The 26968-nt window shown below is 31.1% G+C and overlaps 2 protein-coding genes across 5 annotated transcripts; one reads left to right on the plus strand and one right to left on the minus strand.

Annotated features, from left to right (window-relative positions):
* The first annotated feature begins 3535 nt into the window (after window positions 1-3535).
* LOC146529317 (glutamate receptor ionotropic, kainate 2-like) lies at window positions 3536-14044 on the plus strand. 2 transcript variants are annotated; one of them, XM_085202493.1, is made up of 17 exons: window positions 3536-3809; window positions 3999-4144; window positions 4588-4755; window positions 5151-5308; window positions 5621-5817; window positions 6198-6442; window positions 6932-7036; window positions 8097-8210; window positions 8434-8634; window positions 9123-9284; window positions 9730-9929; window positions 10692-10890; window positions 11633-11715; window positions 12124-12254; window positions 12357-12472; window positions 12548-12694; window positions 13530-14044. In XM_085202493.1, exons 1-17 carry the CDS (start codon window positions 3740-3742, stop codon window positions 13794-13796), a joined length of 2709 nt encoding a protein of 902 aa, XP_085058619.1. In that variant the 5' UTR covers window positions 3536-3739; the 3' UTR covers window positions 13797-14044. The 2 variants fall into 2 exon arrangements, with proteins under 2 accessions (XP_085058619.1, XP_085058620.1); XM_085202494.1 differs by having other exon boundaries at window positions 3577-3632.
* A 1309-nt stretch (window positions 14045-15353) lies between these two features.
* LOC146529318 (glutamate receptor ionotropic, kainate 2-like) lies at window positions 15354-21153 on the minus strand. Of its 3 annotated transcripts, none has more exons than XM_085202492.1 (18): window positions 20889-21153; window positions 20630-20790; window positions 20388-20555; window positions 20142-20308; window positions 19857-20053; window positions 19523-19788; window positions 18957-19061; window positions 18699-18815; window positions 18416-18622; window positions 18122-18283; window positions 17495-17694; window positions 17220-17421; window positions 17052-17143; window positions 16848-16984; window positions 16650-16765; window positions 16216-16368; window positions 16034-16106; window positions 15630-15768 (listed from the first exon to the last, which is right to left on the minus strand). In XM_085202492.1, exons 1-17 carry the CDS (start codon window positions 20953-20955, stop codon window positions 16059-16061), a joined length of 2565 nt encoding a protein of 854 aa, XP_085058618.1. In that variant the 5' UTR covers window positions 20956-21153; the 3' UTR covers window positions 15630-15768; window positions 16034-16058. The 3 variants fall into 3 exon arrangements, with proteins under 3 accessions (XP_085058616.1, XP_085058618.1, XP_085058617.1); XM_085202491.1 differs by having other exon boundaries at window positions 16034-16109; XM_085202490.1 differs by lacking the exon at window positions 16034-16106 and having other exon boundaries at window positions 15354-15768; window positions 20889-21152.
* Window positions 21154-26968: the final 5815 nt, after the last annotated feature.

The raw sequence follows: 26968 nt of genomic DNA on the forward strand, positions 1-26968 counted from the left end.
TAGAAGCTAACTGAAACTAGGCACTTATATATCACCTTGATTTATTCAAGTTTTTGATATAGTTATTTTACGAGATAAATTAATAATAGTATAATAAATTATTTGTAAATACTAAAATTAAATTAATATTAGGATGACTACTACTTGTTTTGCGCTATAATTTAATTATTTTTGTTTTAATAACTAACAGCAGATGTGCAATAACATTCACATTTAAGATGGACATTTTGAGCGGTCAATAAATAAAAACATTTTATGGGCCCAGGATTTATTTCGATTTTATTATATGAAGGAGTCGAGGGTCGCTGACTTTATATGAAAACGATCTATTTCTATTTGCTTGCAAATTTACATTTCCACCGCTTGCAATAAAATAGATTATCTTTAATAGATACTATATATACTATATATCAATCTTTATTCATATGTCTGTCGTCATAAAATTATCTCGAGAAAAAAATATTTAATGAAAATAAAACAAATAGATCATCTTATTTTCTTAGAGCACTCTTAAATCTGCAATTTTATACAAAACTTAAGTAAGCAAAATATGTTATCTGTCATTGAAGATATAAAAAGAGAAGAATAAAAAACTTCCATTGTGCTATAATAAAATAAAAGCTCATTTCGTGTCACGTTTTCTCTGACTTTTGTTTTATTTTAATACTAACTAGATTCATTTATACTCTGTCGTAATTTTTAGATTTAATAAGCTGTTTGGGAAATAACAAGAAAATTGAAATACATATTTAAGGAATATAATAGTATTATAAGTAGCGTTTTGTTATCCTATAATGAATATTTTCAATAATATTTCAGTCTTCAATGTTAGAGCTGAAAGCTTGTGGGCGGAAGCTACGCTCGTCTAACGAGATAACATTTTCATAGACTTTAAAGAACATCGATAGCACTAATAGCATCCTACGCATTCAAAGTATTTCTATTTAATTATTATTTTTATTTAAGAGTTATCTTCTATATATATAGGACAAGCGGCCTGCGCTCTGCTTCGCCCACTCTAACTATACGAATGTTATTAAGAAAATTGTTTCATTGTTTAAGTATGGTTATATACTTAATAAATTGTAATTTTAACCTTTTAGGCACGCAAAAGTTGTTATATTTAGATAGAAAATTTGTCATATCTAGCAAACTTATCTAGCAATCGTGGCAAATCCCTGCGTAAATTCCGATTATGCGGGAATTGCGGGACAAAAAGTAGCCTTTATGTTGCTATATATTTCAATAAGAATCTCATGAAAATCAGTCCAGCTGTACCGGAGGTGAAACCAGAAAAACACAAAATTGTACGTTTATAGTTGTTTATGTACCAAAATCACTATATGCACTTAAGAAAACACGATTATTTAGAAATCATAGATAATTCAATTTTATTTATATTTATAGATTTTTTTATCAGCTTCACGCTGTATACCACGCACAACATGTTAGACAGAGGGAAGAGTTAGTTTTAGGATACTTCGTCCCCCATTTTCCGCCAAATTCTGAATTTTATATAACTTTTAAATAAAAAACTTTTATATAAATTTTATATATATATCCTCAATTTTATATAACAATATATATAAAACCCAAAAACATTAGGCTCTCCTAAAATTAAAAAATAAATGATAATTTTAGTGCAAAATAAAAAATATTACGAGATATTACTTAAGACGCAAAATGTATAAGATTGTTATGAGATGACAATAATAGCCGTCTAGATCCTAACGACGCTTTTACCACTAGGAAGGTGCTAGTGTAAAATAAAATTGAACGGCTCCCGGCCACTAGTGGCTTGACCTTAATACGTGTACTTAATGTTCTAGACTCGAAGGTAACTCAATCGTGTTAACTAAACACTCGCCTTTATCGTTTGAATGTTATGGCAATTGTTTAAAAATAGAATATTTTTATTTGTAATATATTAATAGATGAATTGAGGCTGCCGTGACGGAATGGTACAGTGTGTCACAATTAATAAATCCACAAGAATCGAACCCACACCCATTCTGCTGTTGCTTCACGAGTTCCTCAAGGTTCCCTAATACAGAGTTAATGTAAAAAAATACAATTTTATAATTAAAATTATCTTGAACAAATCAACAGTCGAATATATTTATATCCTAGCAAGTCATCCGAGACTAACCTTAAGCCCATATCGGCAAATGTCAACAAAATTGCTTATGAATCTCTAAACTTTCATCCAAGAAATACATTTTCCCAAAAAAAAATAAACCGTGACATAAAAATAAAGTGCCTGTAATGCGAGGTCAATAAGAGATATCTTAATTGATGTTTATTTTTAGGTAAAGTAGTGTATAATGCTCGTACCTATATATTTATTATGATAAGACAGTAAACAAACTCCTGAGTTACAATAACTGTTGGAATATTTCTTATTATTATACAAGATTTGAGGCCAGCCGTGGTGCAGGGGCACAAAGTGTGACTGTAAACGCAACTGGTCGTGGGTTCGATCCTCACTCAAGAAAATGAAATATTTATTTAAAATTTCAGTTTCTTTTCTTTGCTCTGGTGTCGAGGCAACGCGCGGAGTTATGCCCAGAATTCGGCGGAAAGTGGCGAACGGGCGAACAAATTAAGTTTTATGTCTCGGAATTATTCCATGTATATTTTATTATCTCAGTACGGAATATCTAAAAAAGTGCGAAATAAAAAACGACTGATATATGAATAGGTTTCCTCTTAATTTTTCAGAAAATACCAGAGTGGGAATAATAAAAGAACTGCGAATAATATTCCTTGGAAAGTTATTATCATAGAATAGCAGCAGCTTAAAATAGTAATTTGTATACATATATAATATTTATAATGCAATAAACGCGACAGGTTTTGGGTTTGATTCCCACTCGAGGTAATGAAATATATAATATTTCCAATTCGTCGCTCTGGTAGCGAGGTAAAGCGCGGCATTAAGTTTCACCACTCATCACACAATGCCTCAAAAATTCGGCAGAAAGTGGAGAGCAGAGTGGCATTAGGCTCCCTCTGCCTACATACGAATACAGATAAAAGTTTTATGGTACTTATAATCTTAATTGCATATAATCTATAAATATAAAAGGACTTGCCCTCACTGACTGAGGTAAGACGCACGCACAGCCGTAACCGCTGATGGTAGAAACGTGAAATTTGGACAGATGTTTACTTTCAGATTAGTCTGGATATCCACTAAGAAGGGATTTTGAAAAATTTTGTAGAATTCACCCCCTAAGGGTGCAAATAAGGGGTTGAAAATTTGTATGGAAAAATCTTTAAATCGATTTTTATAAAATTTGAAATATATAGACTCTTAAAAATTTTTCATTGAACACATGTTTCGTGGTTATTAGAATTCCCCCTTAAATAAGCAAGCGAAGCAGCGCGCATCCGCTAGTACTATATAATAAAATTCCTAGATTTTTATCTATTGAAAGCATGACGTTCCATTGAATTGAACGAAGTGTGTCATTTGTGGAAAAGCTCGACCTAAATATAGAAGGATTATTTCGGACGCCGCGTGTCGCGCCCCGAAATCTAAACACACTGCCGATTGCCGGTACACGCGTACAACGTACAAACGTACGGAAATTCATAATATAATAATATAAGATGCAAATGGAAAAAAAGTAATTATTCTTTTATAATAAATGAATCAGCCGATATCTTAAGTGCTCTTTACAATATAGAAGTTTACGATGTTTTTTATGCTGTGCTGAAAATTGAAGTGGTAGATATGTTTGTGGGTGTTGTATTTATAGTATTCTGTTTAACAAACTGTGGTTTATCGGATAATCCGGTTGTTGGTATGTATTGAGAGTTTTATTATTATTTTTATTATTTTTATATAACAATTGTTATTTTTTTATACATAATTATTAATAAAATTATAATAATTTTAGTATGTAAGTAAATTAAGGCCGTCTGTGTGTCGCGACGGTTGGATATTTTCGGTGTATGGGGAAAAAAATATTTATTTATTACAATGATTTTAGGTGGTATTTTCTATGCTGATGATGTAGATCTACAGATAGCTTTTAACGTAAGCGCGACATTTTACAACTTCACACCAATAATAAAAGAGGTCAGCAAAAGAGGAGAGATTCTCGAGTTAACTGGACACGTATGCGACCTCGCTGAAGTGAGAATTATTAAATTTACTTTTTATTTCAAGTTAATTTATAGAAGTGAAACAATGAGCTTGTATTTTCTAAAATATTTTCTTACAGAAAATTTATGTTTGCTTATTTGAGAATAAAAAAAAAATCTGCTTAAAATAATAAATATTAAGTATTATCGGAATATCAATATTTTAATCAGAAAAAACCGAGATCGTCGTGGCGCAGGGGCACTAGTGGTCGTGGGTTCGATTCCCATTCGGGAGAATGAATTATTATTTATTAATATTTTCATATCTTCGCTCTAGTCCAAAGGCAAAGGGTGGTGTTGAGTTCAGCCACACAACATGCTATGCCTCAAAAATTCGATGGAAAGTGGGGAACCTGCTATGTTCGGAATACACCGGGAAGTTATAAAAATGATATATAAACTAAATAGTAATTAATATACAAATACGTATTGCAGGAAGGCGTCGTAAGTATAATAGACGGTGTGGGCGGGAAAGCAACTGAGCTTATACAGGCACTCTGCGATATGCTTGACTTGCCCCTTCTGGTCGTACAGCATAATGATCATTATGTGAAAGACTGGATGCTTCTCAACTTATATCCAAGTCCTGCTGCATTTAATATGGTATTTTTGTAAATTAATAAGCATATTTTAAGTACTAGAATAGTTTGTTAACAATTAAAGGATTTTTTTCAGCTGCACGCTGTATCCCGCCTATGGTAGCGTAGGCAGAGGGAACCCACTGTTAATACACTCCGTTCTCCACTTTCCGTGGTATGAAGCATTGCATGTTGAGTAGCGAAACTCGACACCCAGCTTTGCCTCGTTACCAGAGTGAGGAAATGAAAATATTAATAATAATTCCCACGAGTGTAAATCGAACCCATAACCGTCGGCTTACAGTCGAAAGCTTGCGCCACCGCCAACGACGGAGCTAAATGTTTACTTTCTATTTTTTTATTTATTAGAAATTTAAAATATATTAACATTAGAACATATTTTTTGTAATTCATTTACAGGCTCTAACAGAACTAATAACAATTAAGGACTGGAGGAATTTCACAATACTGTACGTCAAGGGTCACAGTTTGACAAAAGTCCAAGAGTTGATGGAAATGGGCGACCCGCTAGACAAGTTTACTGTCACTGTAAGAGAATTAAGCGGCAATGACTACAGGTAAATTGTTTTATTTTTTAAAAATAAAAGAGATATACTATTTTCATTCTTTTATATATTAAAAGTAAATGCTTTTAGTTTTTTTAACATGTCAATGCCATTACACATTTTTACGTTTAGTCACAAAAATATAAATGTGAACGGACGAACCATCCATCCATACATTATTTTAGTATTATAAATCACTAGTGTAGAGCGAGAAAATGAAAATATTTATTATCTTACTTCCTCTACTACTGACTTTTTCATACTTTTTTAATTTATATTTTATTTTGCTAGTATAACAATTTAAAGTGTACTCTATTTTTAAAGGGAAGTACTAATAGGCGCGAAGATGAGTGGCTTTACGAATTTCGTGGTGGACTGTCCTTCAGCTAACTTGGAACAGCTTCTAAGGCACGCTCAGCAAGTTGGTCTAATGGCTGATGAACATTCTTATATATTTGTGTCCCCAGACTTATTTACTTTGGACTTATATCGATATAGATATGGCGGTGTTAATATGACAGGTGAGTATTAATATAATAATTAATTTTGAGCTCTTAACGAGAACAAGATTTTTTAAGGAAATGTATAATTTTAAAGAAATAAATAAAAGAAACTCAAAACTGGGGTGGAGAGTTGGTAACGGAATAACCTGACAATAGGCTCCCTTTGGCTACCATGCTTATGCGGAATACAGCGTAAAGTGTTGTCACTTGTGCTTGGGAATGTTTAGTCTGTACTAGCTAAGCTTGTTTTTATTAAGGGATAAAAGAAAAATATACATTTATATATTTATTTATACAATTTCAAGTTCCATCTAAAAAAAACGAAATAAATAAAACTTATTATAAATTTAAATATAACAATCGCATATATACGTTGTGTATTCATTCTCTATTCATAGGTTTTCGTCTAGTGAATTTGTTCAAAAATGATATGCTATACGAATTCACGGATCTCTATAACAAGGAGTCGGGATTGGCAGAATTAAAAGCAGAGGAACTGAAAACCAAAATAATTCTTATTCACGATGCTGTTTTCGTATTATATAAATCTTTAACTAAAATAGAGGTACCTGCTTCTAAGCTGAGTTGTGAGAACGTTGACGCTTGGCCATATGGTTCCACATTGTCGAGTTTTATGAAAACGGTATGTACAAAAACATTATTATTTTGTGTTTAATATTAGTCAAATCCTGTTTACAATTGAAATATGCTTAGATAATATGTACAAAAAATATAATACTAAACTACTTATTTAAATTGAAAACAAAAAATAAATATATAAAATCCCGTTAATTACTTTAGAAATATTTAAAAAATCTCGAAAAACGAAAATATATCTCGAAACGGTATCACGGGCGTATTATCATTTGAGTTTTTATATTTTTCCTGGCTTAATTACACTGAATTTAAAAACATATCTTATCAAACTTAAGAAAAAAAATCTTTTTTACGTTTACCACACATCAATTTTAAATATTTTTACTAGCTCCACAATACTTTTGTGAAACTTTAACCTATTTCTCTTATATTTTTTGTATTTTGCCTTATAATATATTTCAATATAAATATAAACTATATTTATAATTAGTAAAAAAATATATTTCATATACATAAATGCAAACTTACGTTTCAGAATAAAATTGAAGGTGCTACAAGGACCCTAATATTTGATGGATTTGGGCAAAGAAACAATGTTATTATGGATATTCTGGAACTAACACCAGCAGGAAATCAAACGGTAATAAAATGTTTTAGAAAAATGCTATCTTTTTTTATCGCAAGTAAATTCCTATACCTTAGTTTAGGAATTTTACACATTAGCTTTACGCCGCGCTTGACATATGACATAATGCATATAGCATTTATGAAGGAAATATTTATTTTTTTATGATCATATAGGTAAGGATCTGTCATGGTAAATATTTTAGTAATCTGGCTTTGTGCTAATAAATCCACATACAAGTATTTAAACCACTGTGTGTTCAAAAAATATTTATTCATTCGTATCCCAAAATCATTTAGTTATATTTCGTATTCGTACGTATCGATATAACAATAATATCAAACCATTTTAATATTGGTAATATTAAAAATATAAATATTTTTTTGAGACCATCTCAATAAAATTTCTCTAACTAATTTCTGCACGTATTTTATTTAATATACAGATTGCTATTATATTTGATAGTTATAAAAAGCATCTTATTTATTACAAACATGGCAAATTTGAAGAGCATTCTCATATGCGATATTTTTATACCAACTCTATTATTATCCTATTGAAGATGTCTACGTCATAGTATTAATTTGCATGACAAACGACTTGATCCGTTCAGTGGTGTGAACTGCCTGTGGATAAATCAGTCAATCACCTTTTACACATATACATATCTATATATATAAAATCGAAAGGTCACTCACTCATCACGAAATCTCAGAAACTACAAGAGCAAGTGGATCTCAAATTTTGCATAGACGTCACTAGGACGTAGTCATGGAGACAGAAATTAATAATAACAGTTCACGCGGGTGAAACCGCGAGCAGGCTGCTAGTATTGTATATTTACAAGACTTACAAGTTAAGGCCGTCGTGGCGCTGCGGCACAGTATCTGACTGTTAATGCGGGTTCGATTTCTACTCGGGGATATTTGTCGATTCCGTTTCTTATGCATTTTTCATCATGGTGGAAATAAAATAGCAACATTTTTCTGTTCTTTTAATGAAAACCTTACTCATTTGGTTTCCAAATACAAGGACAACGACATTAATATTAATAATTGACAATATTTTTTAACAGATAGGCACATGGATTAACAACGAAATTAAAATATCCAGACCGATAATACCAGCAGCTGAGATAGCTGAAGAAACGATAATGAGGAACAAGACTTTCAAAGTACTAATTGCTACAGTAAGTAATAATTAGAAATATATATTTTAATCATATATATTTTTATCATTTTTATATAAGAAAAATATCACTTGTCGAATAATGAATACTTACTTTACTTCAATTCTTTCAAATCTTAAATCGAATTTTTATTCAATTTCGTTTTTACAAAAGGTTTTATAATAATATATTACTTTTTAATAATAATCGAACATTTACAATATTTACAGTTCATTCGTTTCAGGCTGCGCCGTATGGATATGAGAAAGAATCTCACCAACATTTGGAAGGCAATGATCGTTATGAAGGTTTCACTATAGATTTAATAGAGAAAGTGGCTGAGATATTGGGCTTTATGTATGAATTCGAAGTTGAAAATACTTATGGAGATTTCGACCCTAAAACTGGCGCGTCTACGGGGATGGTGATGAGATTACGTGAAGACGTAAGATGTTATATATGTTTTTTAAAAGACAATTTAATATAATTTTATTAATTTTTCTGTGTGTCTGTGAGAAGTACGTTTGTAATTATTTCCTGCTTATAGTACCGGGCTATAAGCGGGATACAGCGTGTGCAGAGGGAATCTAGTGTTAAGATACTCCGTTCTTTACTTTTCGCCTATTTTTTGTGACAGACGCGTTGAGTGACGAGACTCAACGCCGCGCGTCTTGTTACCGGCAAGGCAAGGCTTGTCAAGGCAGTGAAATTATTAATTCCCCCGAGTGAGAATCGAACCTACAACACATTTTACCGCTGCATCACGACGGTCTCTTAGATACATGCTGTAAGGTATAATTTAACTTTATTTTTTGTGACCCGCCCTAAATCTGTCACTCAGGCGTTAAGATCTTTTTTGTAATTAATAACAATTTTGATATAACACTAATTATTTAAGCAATATTAACTAATGTATAGTAATCATTTTACCAGCTCGCAGATTTCGCTATATGTGACTTTACTATAACGACAAACAGACAGAAAGGAATAGATTTCTCTACACCATTTATGACATTGGGTATAGGAATTTTATATAAAGAGCCGAGCAAACAGCCACCTGAGATGTTTTCCTTTATGGCTGTATTTTCAAAAGAGGTAAGAATTTACGCTATCATTTTGTTATCGTTGTATGGAATGTCGAACAAATATTTGAAGTTTTTAAATGAAAGTTATAGTTTAGTTTATAAATGAAATTACGTAATTCAGAGGTTAAAATAATTTAAAATCCGGCACATGGTCAGAATACTCAGTAAAAATAAGTGTATGATAAAAATAATCATTAGATTAACTGAATAGAATAATTGTAGAGAACTTTAAAAAATGAAATTCTTTTCATCATGATAAAATATCTACTTATTTATTTTACTAAAATATTTAGTTTCGTTCAAATCTTTACTAATTTATTTATCTTATACAAACATTGTATCTCCAAAACCACAGTTAATATTTTTTTCTTATATTTTAATATAATATATTAAAGCATTCTTTATTGTTATATTCATACCTACACATACATATTATATTAATATTTTGATTTCAGGTATGGTACTATATGATGCTAGTACAATTAGGGCTGGGTGTAATAATGATATTCGTCGGTAGAATATCTCACAAAGAATGGCAGAATCCCGTTCCGTGCATTGAACAGCCAGAGGAACTTAGCAATCAATTTAGTTTCGCGAATTCCGTCTGGCTTATTATTGGGTCTGTTATGCAACAAGGTTCAGAAATTGCTCCTATGTAAGTAACATAATTATGCATTCTGCATTCTGCATCCCGCGCTCAACAGGGTAGGCTGAGGGAACCTAGTGTTAAGACACTCCGTTCCCCATTTTCCGCCGAATTCTGGAGACAACACGTGTTGAGTGGCAGAATGGACTCGACAAAGAAATAAAAATATTAAATATTTCATTTCCTCGAGTGGGAATCGAACCCACAACCTGTCTTTCTTACAATCACACTTTGTACCCCTGCACCACGACTGAACTAATAACTGATTAATCTTTAGTATGCATTATAGTCATATTTATATTTTTCTGTCATTGCTATCGTTTAAAAATTTAAAACTTTTTAAGTTACTTGGCGAAAAATATCAGACATTTGTTTCTTTTACACCACGCGTACTTTAAATAAGTTAGAATAGTTTTATATAGTACCTAAACATGTTTATATTAACATTTTTTTTACCAAAAGTGGCCATTTTATGCCAACCACGTAATAATAGGCACATAATACAACCGTTTATTAGTGATTGCGAAAAATCTTTACAAATCGAATTCTTTGTTAGAAGTTTTGATTGAGATCGACTTGGACTAGCTTCTTCTCTTCTTCTTCGACTTGGACTAGCGTGCGACTGTTAACCTTGTGGATTCGACTCCCGGTCGGGGGAATGAAATATTTAATGTCATCTCTATATATCGTGTAAAAATCAAACAGAAAATTAAATAAACTAAGTAAAGTTAAGTTACAATATTTTGTTTTCATTAATTCAAATTTTCACAGTGCGATAGCGCCTAGAATGATAACCAGTATATGGTGGTTCTTCACCATGGTAATGGTGGCTTCTTACACTGGAACATTGGTAGCGTTTCTCACAGTGGAGAAAGATGTTCTCCCGTTTGAAACTGTTGATGAACTTCAACAACACAAGTCAATATCTTATGGTGCTAAAGAAAAAGGTTCCACCCTTGCTTTTTTTAGGGTTTGTATTATTTATTATTCTTTTTTAATTTTGATTACTATAAAAAACCGTTTAATAATATGTATACTTCGTTTTTATTTCCTTCATTTCGATATATCATATGCTAAGTATACAGAGAAAAATCCTTATTAATGAGCTGGCGGTTTTTTATCTGTTAAAAGAACGTAGTAAAAAAATAGTAGAGAGAAATAGAAGAGAAAAATAGAGAGAGAGAAAAGTAAAAGAATAGTTTATTACTGAAGTACAATGAAAAATATGTTTATTCAGAAGGTTGAATGGAGAGAGCTTTTGAGTACCTTTTCGAGGTCAAAGTAAATATTTATTTAAAGCCACACTTTGGTATGATTTTAAATGTTACTTTCAAAATAATTTAAATTACCATTTTATTATACAGATGTTTTTTTATTAATAACTCATGAAATAACATAGGTGTTAAAAGTTTGACATGTCTATGTATGCTTGTATATGTATGTCTGTACCTAGCGTCGTAGCTCCCAAATGCGTCGACTTTATTTATTTTTTGTTTGAAAGGTGAGTTAGTCGAGAGTGATGTTAGCCTGTTAGATGTTAGCCCCTCATTCCTCAAGAAATTTTGTTAAGCCGTTTGAAAATTATCAGCTCTTTTCTTTTTGTTTATTAACTTTTGAAAGCTTTTCGCGTAAAAAATTACCATATCTGACATAATGATGAATTATGTCCATCAATTTTTGTGGATAAGATTTTGTTTTATTTACATTCTCAGGATTCACCGACATATCAAACAATGTACAATAACATGGTGAACAAAAAGTGGCTGGTCAAAGAAAACAATGATGGCGTAGCGCGGTACGTATTTTACATAAATGGGTTATGATATATTTTTTTTATTATTTTAGTACTTCATATATTTAATATGTATTTATTACTGTACAAATATATTTAACATTTTTTATTCAGCTTCACACTGAATCCCGCTTAAAGCAAAGTAGGCAGAGGGAACTTAGTGTTAAGACTCTACGTTATTGTATGTTAGTGATAAAACTCCGCTAACTGTTTTGCGCCGAATTTCGGAGGTATTGCGTGTTGAGGGGCGAAGCGAAGAAATGAAAATATTAAATATTTCACTTCTTTGAGTGGGAATCTAACCCATAGCCTGTCACGTTTACAATTTGTCACGTTTGTGTTTCTCCGAAACGACGATGTTGTTAAACATTACATATTATGTAGATTCATACGATTTCTTTCGCAATGTAGAGCGGAAAATTCAACATACGCATTTTTCATGGAATCCACGTCCATAGAGTATTATAAAGAGAGACATTGTGATTTACTGCAAGTGGGCGGATTGTTAGATTCAAAAAGCTACGGTATTGGTATGAAAAAAGGTAACAAAACTTAAATTATTAACTTAATATTTTATGCTTTAGTCTATTTAAAAAAAACTTCCAATATCGTATTATATATTCGTATGTAAATCAAAATTTCAGGATCTGCTTACAAAAAATATATCGATGAAGCCATATTGAGCCTAAAAGAGAGAGGCGAAATACAAAAGCTAAAGGACCTGTGGTGGAAAGAGAAACGAGGCGGAGGAAAATGTGGTGTAAGTATTAAAAGTCGCTTTTAAAACTAACTATTGTAATAAAAATAACTATCTTATTGTCTATAAATATAACAGGAAAAACAAAATGAAGAACAAAAACAACTAGGAATGAAGAATATGCTGGGGGCGTTCGTGGTGCTCGGCGTGGGATGCCTCTTCGGACTATTAATTTCGATATTAGACATGATGTGGGGTGTTTTTAAACGTTCTGTCAAGTACAACGTAAGTTTTCACATTTCTCTGTCCCTATTAGACATGCTACGTGTTAAGTTGTTAAGACAGCGCTTTGTCTAACCCGAAAAGATTTTAAATTATATTGTTTTTCCTAAGCAAATTTTAAAAAATATATTTATATGTAACGATATAAATTTATAATAAAATTTAAAAACCATATAAAATTGTAACAAAATTTAATTTCGATAATTTTTTTATGATAAGGATTACGGTAGTAGAAATATTTATTGAATGGATACTTAAATCAAAAAGCGTTGCTAAGAAATCTTAATATAATTATAAAGTTTCAGTGGCATCATTTTTGTGTGGGTCTTGTGAAGCTTCCTTAGTTATTTACATCTTTATTAAAAAGAACCCAGTGACAAATCGCTTTAGGCTTTAGGATCTAAGCTCCTTATTTAAAAATAAGAAAATTATTCAATATACGAAAATTTATCAATGAAAACGAAAATATTCATGGAAAAGTTAAATTGAAAATAAAGACGCACTTTTTACCTTATGCAATTTTCACTAATTTTCCATAAAAAAATATCTTTTTTTCAAACCGCAGGGATGATTTCTCATTGTCGAGCTCAGCTTCAAACATTTTCCTGAATTTAGTAGAAAGAGACACCCCGTTTCTCACTTCCCACTCAATTTTCGGGACATTTTCTATAAAGCGACGGAGTGAAATGCCGAACTTTGTTTTACCAGAGCTTGAAAATGAAAACAATTTACATATTATCATACCCCTGCATATAACCCCAACGTCAGACGCTATGCCACTGCACTTGCATAGCTGCATGATAATTCAAGTTCTAAAATATATCCTTCTAACTTTCAGACAACATTTAAATTTGAACTAATAGAAGAATTGAAATTCGCGCTCAAATTCAGCGGAGACATAAAGCCGGTAAGACGCGCGACTAAAACGGAAACAGGAAGTGCGGAACAGTTAGCAGAATTAGAAGGAAAAGATGAGATCAGGTCGTTGAAATCTCTGCGGTCAGCGAAATCCACCGACACCCATCGAACACACCATTCACATAGTTCAAGACATTCTTCTGGCGGTTTGAGTATCGCTTTTGCGAGGCGACGACAATATTCTTAAATATTTTGTTTATTTAATAATATAAGTTCTTGTAATATTTTTATGTTTTATCTTCGATAGTAGAGTAAGCGAAGGGAATCTAGAGTTAAAACTCTCCGTTGCCCACTTTCCGCTCCATTTTCGAGACTTTATGTGTTGACGTAGTTGGTGTTGAGTTCCGCCATCTCAAGTTCGCGGCGTTTCCCGATAATAAAAATTTGTTTAACAAAAAAATGAGTACTATTTGTAATAAAACTACTTTAAAATAATTTAGGCAGTTTTAATTCTGTCCTTCCTTCATTAACACGTTCAAAATCAGACCATGGAACACCTACCTATATGCAGGTTATAAACAACAACTCTCTTGAAATTAATGGTACCTGTCCAGAAGTTTTATATCGTCAAACTCGTCCCAATTATAATATCCAATTATAGTATAAGCAATAGTAATAACTATTATAATTAATTATAGCATTATATTGTTGACACTTATACTATGACAAAAACTGCCCATTGCAAGTCGAGCCTTCTATGAAGAATTTATTAACTTCTATTATATAGAGAAGCGATAAATTTACCCAAAGCACTATATCCTGGTATCCTATTATGGTAGAACATGTTCTTGACCTTTAGTTTAATGGAAAATATTATGAAAATATGAGAATAATAGCCACTTTAACGTAATATACGTTTATTGATTTACTACTTAGGTCTTTTACTAATAACTTATAGGTGAAGATAATACCTAGTTTTCTTGGAACCCAAAAGTTAATGACTTATTGAAATCTGATTCCTTTTTTATATTTTTATTTATATTATATAAATGTAGAACATTACTTCAAAAGATTTTATTTCTACTTCAAAATATGCAGAAAGTCATTGAAAGTAAGAGAGTTACTTAGATCTTAGATTGAAAGAGATTGAAAAATTGAAGAAATATTTATTTTGATTTCTTTTTTTTTATATTTTCAACTAATGTAAAAAAAATTGGTTTTATCTTAATAAATATAACCAAAATCAAAATGAAAATACGTTCACAAACTGTTGACAATCATTCTTTGTTGCCCGAGCTTGTTGTTGCTTTAATATTAAAAGATATATTTTATATAAAGTAGCACCTTACGAAATTTGAGACGATTTATATTAGCACCGTAAAGTGTGCATATTGAATGATATATACGGTCATTATTTCACTGTCCGTTGGAAATGGACACCGACCTCGGTGACCACAATCTTTCAAGGGCTCTCCATTAGCTGAACAAATTGCTTCACTAGCTTATTACTTTACATGTTGCTGTTTTTTTGTAAAAGCTCGTTATTTTTAAATTACTTTTTTATTTAAATTTATTTCAGCTCTTGTATTGGAACCGCACTTTTACAATAAAATTTTGTAAGGACCCTGCTATTAGGTAGATATTAATGTATCTATTTAAATGTAAAATTATTGATAATAGGAATAATGAAAAATGCATACTAGATATGTAAGATATAAAATACGACTCTTAGGTATGACTCTATTTATAATATGATTAGATGAAAATTTTGATGGAAATTTCAACGTCAAAAAGAACAAAAAAGAAAACTTTAATATATTTTATTCGTATTAAAAAAACTAAATTTTTTAATCTAACATGTTAAACGATTATCCTAACTACTGGTTTTATTTTATTTTTTAAATTCTTATAACCTATGACATGTGCGAAGACTGACTGGTATATTTACGCATTTTTGCCATCTGTACCGCATTACTTTGCCGACGACTATGAGTTGTATGATGAGAATGGCTTGATCTGTTGGAGTGTGGTGTAGGAGCCAGCTCGTGTCTCTCATCATCGTCTCTTGGTAATTCTGGGTCTTCCCCTACATTTTCTTCTTCTTTCTTTGAGCCTTTTGAATCGCTCCCAGTAGATTCTCGATGACGAACTGGTTTAACGTCTCCACTAAAGCTAAATATAAACTTCAGTTCCGCAATTAATTCATCTTTAAATGGCACCTAGAATTAGATTATATAATATATTTATAAGGATATATATTTTACACGTATAACGTAGAGTAGATAGAAACATTTAAAGATATACATATAATTATAACAACGAATGAAATTCATCGACATCTGTTCGTCAATTTAAAGATAATTTAAACCGTATACTAATAGATTCTTATCGAATATTATGAATGACTTATTAATCTGCCTTAGATGGGAGTAATTAAGATGATAGAAACAAAATAAGTAACGTATATGAATTAAAATGTGATACCTTGTAAATGAAGTGATGTTGCAAGTCAGGTTGCCAAATAATAGGGAAGGGTACAGTGCTGGAACATGCATTTCTGCTAGAAATTAGCATAAATAAAACATACTGTGTAGACAAAAATAATACTACGGTAAATATCTTAATGGGATTGATTAGCGTATCGTTATTTATAAACTTAAACCTACCTTCATCTTGTGCGACATTATCCAAACATTAATGATCATTTCTACAAAGGCACAAATTACCGCTAAGCCAGAGCCTGCTACCAGAACAATGAAGACTCCACCCACATTGGCTAATACTAGAGGCTGAGCGTCCCCGCTACTTGCATCGTCATCCTATAAAAATATATCTCAATCAGAATATTAGAATTCCGCAGAGAAATTTTTACAAACATTTAATATAAGGGCTCTAGATTGTAAAAAGTTTGTGTGTTGTGTAAATAACTTTGAACAATAAAAATTTTCTGCAACTTCTTGTGTTAAATATGATCTTATTAGTACTTTAAACATAATGATAAATATTGTTTGGTATCATCCTGGTGAGAAATAATCAATTGGCACTTCTGATAGAACAAAGTGTAAAAGAAACGATATCAAGTATATTTAATATGTATTACCGCACACGCACCGCCACCTCTTTTTTCTTTCCACCATTTATCTTTCATCCTTGTTATTTTACCTTGTTCTTGTAATTGCAGTATCGATTCGCTCATTGGTTGCCTAAATGGTGAATCTATAAATTAGATTTGAATTGATGGATAAGCTTACTCTGAAAGTGTATAAAATTAGCAAAACTGATAAATATGAGGTTTTACTTTTCTTCATAGCGATCCCGTAACCTTTGCTGTCTAATAGTCCACCAACTTGCGCGACATCGCAATTTCTTTCTACCATATATTCTATTGACGTGGACTCCATCAAAAATGCATAACTCTCAGTTTCAGATTTCACTCTATAATAATAAAAATATTGTTGTCTAAAATTATTTTTGGTTTGTAAATACATATTTAAAAACTTACCGATCTAGTCCAATATCATTTGTCTGTGTCATTAACTCAGGATGGGCTTCCATATATTGATACATTTTTTGGTAAAGTAAGTTGTCCGAATCCTTTAATATAAAACGTATCAAATATATAAATATAAGCCTAAAGGGAAATTGTATCACAAGCAAGTAAAAAATATACCTTAAAAAAACTGAAGGTGGCACCTCCCTTTTTAGCGCCATAAGTTATTCCATATGGATTGGTCGATAAGTCGGTAACGCTTTTAATAGCATAAAATTTCGACTCGACTGTCAAAAATGCTGCAAGGTTGGCAGTATAGGAAGATACCATAATTAAAGTGAAAAACCACCACATACTACCTGCCATTCTGGTTGACACAGCGCTAAAATAAAATTACATTCACAAGTACAAGCAATATTATGATGAGAATTATTACTTTTAACATAAATACTTACATGGGCGCTATTTCGGATCCCTGAGTGAGCACACTACCCAAAGTAAACCAAAAAGAATTAGCAAAAGTCCATTGATTATCTAAAGTTTCCGGTTCTGCTATACAAGGATATGGATTTTGCCATTCCTCTGGGGCAAATCTCCCGAGTAGATATAATAATGCCGAGACTCCAACATACGCCCCCGCCAACCAACCCCATACCTGTCAATTATTCAATGTGCCACGAAGTTTAATCGATAAAAGATAATTTGCATATTAAGTATTTTTTTTACAAATAATAATTCCAATTTAAAGCGTTCTTGTTCAAACACTGTCATTAAAAAAGAAAGTTTGCAATCGGACCTATAAGAGTATGTAATACATATACATTTTGCAAAATTTGCATATTTGATTGTATTGTATCGCAGGTAGCAATAGAATAAAAGTATTTGTTGCATACGCATCACCGAAACTTAACGACCATCCTAACATTTGTTCATAAAAGAGTTGTATGGAATACTGTAGAAATATAGTATATTTCTACAGTATTCCATACATACATCTACAATAATGCCTTTTGTATGAATTTTCCCTGTAGTTATATAGTTTGTTTTAAATTTATATTTTAACATTTGTAAGTATTAATTACCTGGTATGAAAAGGGTGAAATAAAAGAAAATAAATTAGGTGGTTGTTTAGTGGGTTTTTTGTATAATATTGTTATACCTAAATTCATGAAAGGACTTGTAAAATCAACAGCCTTTTGCCTAGCAGCTGTTATTGTTAGATCAGTTATTGCAAAATCAGCTCTCTGAAATAATAAAATAAACAGTATTTTTAATATCATGTTTTTTTTACAAATAAACTAAATTTGTCATATCTTATTACAATATTGGTAAAATATCAAATAGTTTCAGAGATATAGGTAAAGTATGGTATTTACACCGTCCATTATCTTCTCCATCATTCCAGTCCATTTGCCTGTTTTAGAATCATATGAACCGTAAACTCCGTCGGCTTGAATCTCAAATGTGTAGTTGAATTCGTTCATTTTTGCGAGTTCTTCGAAGATTTCTATACCAAAACCTTCGTAGCGGTCATTACCCTCAAGCTTTTTTGAAGATTCTTTCAACATGCCATAGGGAGCACTCTAAAATTTTTTTATACAGTTAGGCAATAAAATTTGAATACATCTTCATTAACAGCTTATTTTACAATATAGTTACCAAAGCTGTTAAGACTATAAAATTTTTCCCTTTCATGGTATCATTTCTTTCTTGATCAACTGCAGGAATAATTCTTCTCGATCCGGTAACTCCGTCTTCAGCTGTCCAAGTTCCAACCTTGAAATAAAATTAATATAGTAAAATATAATTATTTAATAACTTTTTCAACAATTGTAACATATCGTAATGCTCAAAAAATGTATGGTAATGACTTTCAGGGGAGAGTTCTGTGCTTTCCATAAAAAAATAATAACAAACCTTTTCAAAGCCATGAGCCATAACTTCCAAGATATCAACTTCGATTTCTGAACGAAAACCTTCATCATCAAATTTTATGGAACCAGTCAAACCGTCAACTGTCATCTAAAACATAAATATTACATTCGAAAAACAACGTGACATTGGCGAAGTGATTAGTGTTCAACTGGCGCGCATGAAGTGCCATAAATTAAGAACTGAACTGAACTATACATTCAAAAAGGGAAGACAAATATTTAAAAATAAATAGTACACCTACTTATGTATGTACCTATACATATATGAATGAATTAGAGACTATCAAGAGAATGGGAAAGTTTAACCATAAAGATTGTGGGTTCGATTTTCACTCAGGGGAATAAATTATTTTAATTTCTCTGTTCTAGCAACACAAAGGCAAAAACACCTACTCAAAACGCAATGTCTTTTTTTACCACTTTTTAAAAACGTAATGTCTCGAAACTATAAAATATCTGTTCTGTTGTAAGCGAGATATAGCCTGAAGATGAAAAAACAAAAACAATATCAACAAAATAAGTAAAACATTTAAATAAAAATGTACTTACAGTCCTAACATAATTAATGATTGTAGAGCCCAATGGCCATGTTTCATCACTATCACAAGTAAATTTTGCACCTTCTTCTAAATTTAATGTTTTTATCGCAGATGTGAATATCATGACTGAATCATAAACAAGCGCTAAATTGAAAGTAAGACCGCTTTCTTCAATTGGCTCTATATTTTGCCCATCAGAAAGTTCTTTTACATTTTCATTTAAAGAATTTATAAAGGTTTGAACATCTTCTAGCTTAGGATCGAAAAATCTAATTCCTAGAAAAGAAAATAGAGTTTTAAACAATATTTTACTTATGTTTAAATTTAAAATATAATAGAGGTACCTGTTATGTTAGAACCACCGTGCTTAAAGGGATTAATATCTATAGTTTGAAAATCAGGATCCATTATAATATAACTATGCTCATCTGACATTATTCCAACTTGCTGAGCCTGCTCTAAAACAAGGGATAAGTGTTCGTTTTTACAATTTAATAAATAATTCACTGAGCCCGAGCTTTTTATGGTTTTTAACTGCGATCTGAAAAATGTGGGTTAATACAAATAAAATCATCATCATAGTAATCTAAAATTTTATGGTGCTATAAAAAAACCATTTTAATAAATACCGGTAATCATTTCCATTTGGAAGTTGAACTACGCTAATTGAAATATCATCCCCCGAATCTATATCTTGCATTGTTACTATACTATCTAAGTAAGGCAATAGCTCAGCGCCTTCATAAATTATTGTAAAATCAGTCCAACCTTTCATTTGTATTATATCGGCAAATATCTGAAATAAAATTTTTAAAATATATTTTACTTATAAAATTTTAATTTATTACATTTTTTTAAATAACAAAAAATAATACCTTTGAATATGTAATGTGATGGGGATATAAATTAATTGTTGACCAATTTCTATTTTGAATTTCAATCGGTTCCGTTATAATTTGAGGTATTTCTTTAAAATCAGCTATAGCTTGGATATGTTGGAGACTGATTTTATTTGTAGGTCCAAATATTCCAAATGTAGATCCCTAAAAATCATTATAACCTCATATAATTTTGAATACATTAAAAATTGTATCTAAAAATTATAAAAATATATGACCTCTAAAATTGTACAAAGAGCATTTTCGGTTTCTAAAATATCTTCAGGAGCAGTTTTTACGACGTTTGGCACGAATGGATTTTCTTCGTTTTCAGACGCTTCTTTAATAGCAACTTTGAAGGCTGCTTCGTATAAAAAACTTCCATCGTCAAATATTGCCCCTAGAACATTTTGATAATTAAATAAAATTTAAATAAGAATTACGATAAAACTAAATAACTCTAAATTATAGTCTATATATTAACAGAAAACAACTCACCAACAATCCTGTCTGCGTGAACGTAGCACAGTAATTTAAGTATGACAAAGCATAGAAACCGTACCATTTTCGTAGTTCACATTCATTTAGACTAAAGATTTCATTTGATTATTTAGTAACAAGAACATTTTATATATTTCACTTGTATTCATATACTTTTATTTTGTAAATATAATTAGAGATGTGAAGCAGCTCTTCTATAGTTTGTAACGTACACCTAATTGTGCCACATTTCTAGTTGGCGTTGCACGGCGCTAGCCCGAAATAGCTGAACCACTGATTAATATTAGTGCATTCAAAACGTAGTTGCATTAGATGATCTAATAAAATATTAGTCGTAGATATTCGAGTCATGCTATCAAGGTTATAAAGTAATTAATTATTATAACCAACGTAAAATTAATATTGAAACAGAGAGAGAGAGAGAGCTTCGCAGGTAGTTAAAAGGCAGGCAGGTATTTTGTTTTTAATTATTTTTTATTTTCATTTACTGCTTTTTATTATAATGAGAATATTTTTAGAACGTTTTGGTAAAGTGGCATCTTTATGAAATTATGGGAATAACTTGAAACGTTTTGTCTAAGGGGTTGTTTAGAGTCAGCAGTCGTCCATAGTTGTTTTACTAGTAGGCTAGATGGCGCTAACTATTTACGCATATTTACAATGTTAAAAAAATATAGTTTGCTCCTTTAAATAACTTGCTCAATATAAATACGTCAGAAACTAAATATAAATACGTATAAATACACATGATTTCGATTTTTTTCTTTTTGTTTTGTTTTTATATCGAACATAGTAAGGTAGGCAGAGGAAACCTGGGAACCTTGTGTTAAGACACTCCGTTCCCCATTCAAACACTCGCACGTTTGAACTTCGCCCTTGCGCGCATTGAAAGATTTCTAAGCTTATATTCTTACATAATCATATTAGACATTTAAATAAAAATGTCAACCTGAATCTTAAATAAAAAGTGCCTCGAATAAAATATTTTTATTGTAATTTTATAAAAACTCATAAAAATCCAGGGCGAGTGGATAGATAATGTTTAAAATCAACATCGATACAATTTAAACAGATGCTGTGGGAATTTTTCATACAAAAAATGTTTACATCAGCGCTCTAGAGCTTCAGAATGGAATATTTTATAAGCAAAATTTTGTAGAACTGTCGTGACTCGTAGCAAAAAAATAGGAAATGCTACTTCCTTCTCGCTGCTAACCTTATATTTCTGTTGCCAGTATTAATTATCTCGAGGCTGATGATCCTTATAATTATTACTGGTACATAAAAATGCTTTTAGTAGTAAATTCGTACTAATTATGTTTTTCTATACTCATCTCGATATCATTAAATAAAATAACTTTAATTAGTGTATGAGGCCGTTGTGGCGCAGTAGCACAAGCGTGCGACCGTAAACGCAATGGTTGTGGATTTCGATTTCCAATCGGGGGAATGAAATATTGAATGTTTTCAGTTTCTCGTCCTGGTAGCAAGGCACTACGCGGAGTTACGGTGTTACGGCGTTTGTTCCGCCACTCAAGACAAGAACTCGCTTTAAATACATACATGTAAATATTATTGTATAGAGAAATCGAAGCGAGCAGAATTCCTTTTTCTTTCCATCACATTGTAAATGTTAATTTAAAAAGATATATACTCCAAATTAGGCTTTTCACTTTCCAGTCGTGCATAAAATCGTATTTCGTTGCTATGAAACATATATTATTCAAGGCTCAAGTCTTTTGCACTCATTCCCTAGAAAGCCATTACACGTGAAATATTTGTAGAAACTCGCAAATGTGATATTTCGGCATATATTTTTTTATTATGAAATTGCGGTGAAGACATGTATCTACGTTACATTTATGATAGCAAGGCAATATAAATTAAACTTTCGTTCTTATTTTCCAGTCTATAAAGAATATTGATGTGGGATGAATTGACATGTTCTAATATATTTAAATATATTTTCTAAGTGACGTCATAAATGGACAAAACGGCAGAATTACAAGATAAATATTTTATATTACTTCAAAGAAATATTTACCTACTATTTGTTAACAGGTTGTATTTATACTAAAAATTATTTCTTCAACTCCACTCATAAAATAAGCTTCTTTTCTAAAGTAGAGTCTTTTTCCCATCTATCCAGACAATATTAAAAATACAAGGCACCCTAAAATGTTTATAGCGATCACTTGTTACTTCGGACTAATAAATTTTATATCAATTGTAATCTGGCCTCGCCGACCTGCGATTTACTGTAGACCTTAATGTTCATTCCAGCTTTAATTCTACGATTCTGTATATAAAATGTTTTAATTTATTAAAAATAGCATCTTTTTACATTATATGTATATGCATTTGTGTATTTAATTATTACATAAATAAAATAACAAGTCATGCCATGTCATCTAAATAAAAGTGATTTTTGTATGTTTTTCACTCTGACTGTCTATCTGTCTATTTATCGATGGTTCGACTTTAACGCAAAAACTAATAGACAATTAAATGTTTTTTTCTTAGGCTATATAATAGATTTTGAAAGTCTGAATGTAGAATACTACTAAAATACTAATACTAGCCTAGACTATACCTTAAACCTGACAATTAAAAAAATTAATCAGTTCGATAAAGCCCAAGCAAACGAAGTTACAGACAGCAATAATATACAAAAAAGATTTATTTATATTCATGCCCTCCTATGCAACCAGTACAAATGCTCTAATAAAATATAGTATTCACATTGACTTCACTTATCAAGTACATATTTGCATTTGCCCACCATATTAAACTGTTTTTCTTCCATTTGAGGACACTGTTTGCTGGGCACCAATATCGTGCTTCGTCTATACAAATAACATTTACATGTCATTTGGATAGACGGGATTCGGTGGTTACTCACTGCCACCGCGCCGTAGATCAACCCCGATCTATCTCCAACTCTAACTATCACGAAAGGATAATTCAATAATAATATTATAAATTGAGGCCAGTACTGGCGCAAAGGCACAAATGTGCGACGGTAATCTTCGATGCGATCGGTGCGATTTTCATTCGAGGACTTGAATTATTTATTTAAATTTATATTTTCATTCTTGGCTATGGTGTTGAGGTAAGGCGTGGCGTCGATTTCAGCCTCTCAACACGCAATGCCTCCAGAATTCCACGAAAAAGGTGAACGGAGTGTCGAAACACTAGGTTTCACCTGCCTATCCTGCTGTGTGCAGGTTACAGTGTAAAGCTGATTTTTTTTTAATATTATAAAACATCTAAATATTTCGGGGACTCGTTACTAGCTTAAAACAAGATGACGGCATGTTAATTAAAACCAAGCGTGAGGGAGCATAATACGTATAATGTTAAAGATAACATGCCGGCCGAATTAAAAACGACTCGCATTCAGTTTTATACACTCGCTTGTCAAGTTAAGGTTTATAAAATAGGCATCAAATTTGCTATATGTTATATTTTGCTAAACTTAACACTTAGTTCGAAAGATGTAGGGGTTCAAGCCTACGATTATAAACATAACAGTTGTAGTTATGGGGAACACTGTCGACAGCAGAAAATGGGGAACGGAAATGTTTAAATGGAGTATGGTGTGTCTTTGGCCCTGGTCCCCTTTGCCTATCCTGCTATGTGCGGGATACAGCATGGACCTAAAAACAAAACCAATACAGTAGATATACAATATAATTGTCATAAAGATATTTTGATAATTAAAATACAGTATATTATCATACAACTCAAAACAAAGGTTTATTAGAATCTAGGCTTAATATAATATATATTATATATATATTACACTTACACTTACACGCGAATTTTGTTGCTCTTGGTTTTATTTCATTTTTATATTAATTACTTATGTATATTAGTGTTGTAATGCAATAAAAATCATCCCACCTACCAGCATACATATTATCCTTTGTTAGAAGCACAATTTATTCACTAACAAAATATTGAAGTGTCAAATTTTATTTTTTATACAATTTCACTGTGACATATAAATAACTATGGAGTCAATGAAGCTTACAATTGATGAATTGAGTGAAGTTTTTAATAAAAGAATGGCTGAGTTCCAGCAAAATCTTCAAAGTTCATCCATTCCTGCGGTGAGTCCTACAACATCAAATATTGCAGCTGAGTTTAATGCATTCAGAACTTTTGTTTTAACTGCTCTGGATAGCCTCCACAAACAGGTCAAGCTCCTTACTAGTAAATGTGATGCCTTGGAGATGAGGTCAAGGAGGAAAATCATCTTGATGCATGGTATTCCGGAGAGCAAAAATGAGCATGTTGGCTTAGTTGCTGCTAAGGTATTTTCTGACCATATTGGAATGCCTGATATCAATGCAAATCATTTTAGTCGCTGTCATCGTTTGGGTCGCAGCAATAACAATAAGCCTAGGCCTGTACTGATTAAATTCAAAGATGCTACATCCAAAAATAAGATTTGGTTTGCTAAAACTGCCCTCAAGAAAACTGGCATCACTATGTCAGAGTTTTTAACAAAGGACAGGCATAAGGCATTTATGTTGGCTCGCCAACATTATGGTATTAATAAATGCTGGACCAAAGATGGTAATATATATGTCATTGCGGAGGACGGATCCCGAAGATGTATTACTTCTGTGACTGCAGTGGATGCTGTACCACCGTCATGCTCTGATGGCCCTCCCTTAGGCACAAGCCCTCCCTCTACTACTATTCTGCCAAATCCCAGCCATAAGGATAGCAAGGTCTCTCATATTAGGCCCAAGAGGGTGGTGAAAAAGTAGATAGTGTTCACTATTTGTGAGTATTCACTTTTCTTAAATAGTGTTGAGTGTTACTTTATCCTATTCCTATATACATATCATTATAAATGTTTAACTACTTATCTAGCTTATAATTATATTTTGGTATGTGATATATCTTATTTTAAATAATGTAGCTTTTTCTGTCTTATTGTGGTAGTTTGTTTTTCACTTCTCATAAATTATGTTGTTTGTTGATTTATTTTCTATATACATATTATTTTAAATGTTTTACTTATATTTTGGTATATAATATATCTTAATTTAAATATTGTAGCTTTTTCTGTATGATTGTGGTAGTTTGTTTTCACTTCTCATAAATCATGTTGTTGAATTGTTTTCTGTACACATATTATTATAAATGTTTTATTACCTATTTTGTTCATAATTATATTTTGATATAAAATCTATCTTAGTTTAAATAATGTAGCTTTTTCTATTTATGTCTAATTGTGGTAGTTTGTGATAAATCTTCATTTATTTAAATAAATTTACTATTTATTAATTATTCAACTTAGAATCTTAATTGACAGGCACAGTTTATTGTTTTTGTTATTTTTATTTTTACTCATGTAATATTGACAGTTGACTGTTGGTGTCGGTTATAGATGACAAATTAATTTAATTACATAGACACTATTGTTTTATGTAATCATAATTGTTGATTTTTTTTTTCTCCTAGTGTATATAATATAGTATGTAAATTTCAGTTATAATATATATATATTCTATCGATGATCTTATGTAGTTTTGGTGTACTTATTCTTCAGTTGTTATGTTTCATTTTTACTACAGTCAATATATATATATATATTTTAACTTTCTAGTGATTTTTGTTATAGAGTATAGAGTGTAGATACGAAGTACCTTTATTAGTTTTGTCCTTTTTTTTTATTATAGTTTTCTTCTTTTTTTCTGTTTGTGTTAGTAGTCTGTGATTGTAAGGCTTTTTATTATTACTGGTGTCTCTTGTAAGGTATATTGTATGTAATCTCCTACCGCTTTAAATTTTTTTTATTTTTTTTGTTACTGCTGGTGGTGAAGGGTGAATAATGTGATCTTTGCACATTTTATTTTATATATATATTTTTTTATTTGGTACATTTATTATATTATATAAATTAGTATTTATATTTATTTTACATTTTTTTTTATTTTTTTTATTATTTATTTTATTTAATTGTATATGTAATATGTTTGTTTATAATGCTTCATCTAACTCAAACGACGATTCATTTTGTTCTTTATCATCTTCATCTGTAAGTAGTTTTCATAGTA

This window comes from Heliconius melpomene, chromosome 18 (genome assembly GCF_056956725.1).
Source record: "Heliconius melpomene rosina isolate 202511_hmr_F chromosome 18, ASM5695672v1, whole genome shotgun sequence".
Classification (NCBI taxonomy): domain Eukaryota; kingdom Metazoa; phylum Arthropoda; class Insecta; order Lepidoptera; family Nymphalidae; genus Heliconius; species Heliconius melpomene.

Coding starts and splice junctions, on each gene's coding strand:
- LOC146529317 (XM_085202493.1), top strand. CDS start 3,740: ATGTTTGTGGGTGTTGTATTTATAGTATTCTGTTTAACAAACTGTGGT. Junction 7,037..8,096: donor CACCAGCAGGAAATCAAACG/GTAATAAAATGT, acceptor ATTTTTTAACAG/ATAGGCACATGGATTAACAA. Junction 11,716..12,123: donor AACAATGATGGCGTAGCGCG/GTACGTATTTTA, acceptor TTCGCAATGTAG/AGCGGAAAATTCAACATACG.
- LOC146529318 (XM_085202490.1), bottom strand. CDS start 20,955: ATGGTACGGTTTCTATGCTTTGTCATACTTAAATTACTGTGCTACGTT. Junction 20,054..20,141: donor CCAAATGGAAATGATTACCG/GTATTTATTAAA, acceptor CACATTTTTCAG/ATCGCAGTTAAAAACCATAA. Junction 17,695..18,121: donor TTTCACCCTTTTCATACCAG/GTAATTAATACT, acceptor AATAATTGACAG/GTATGGGGTTGGTTGGCGGG.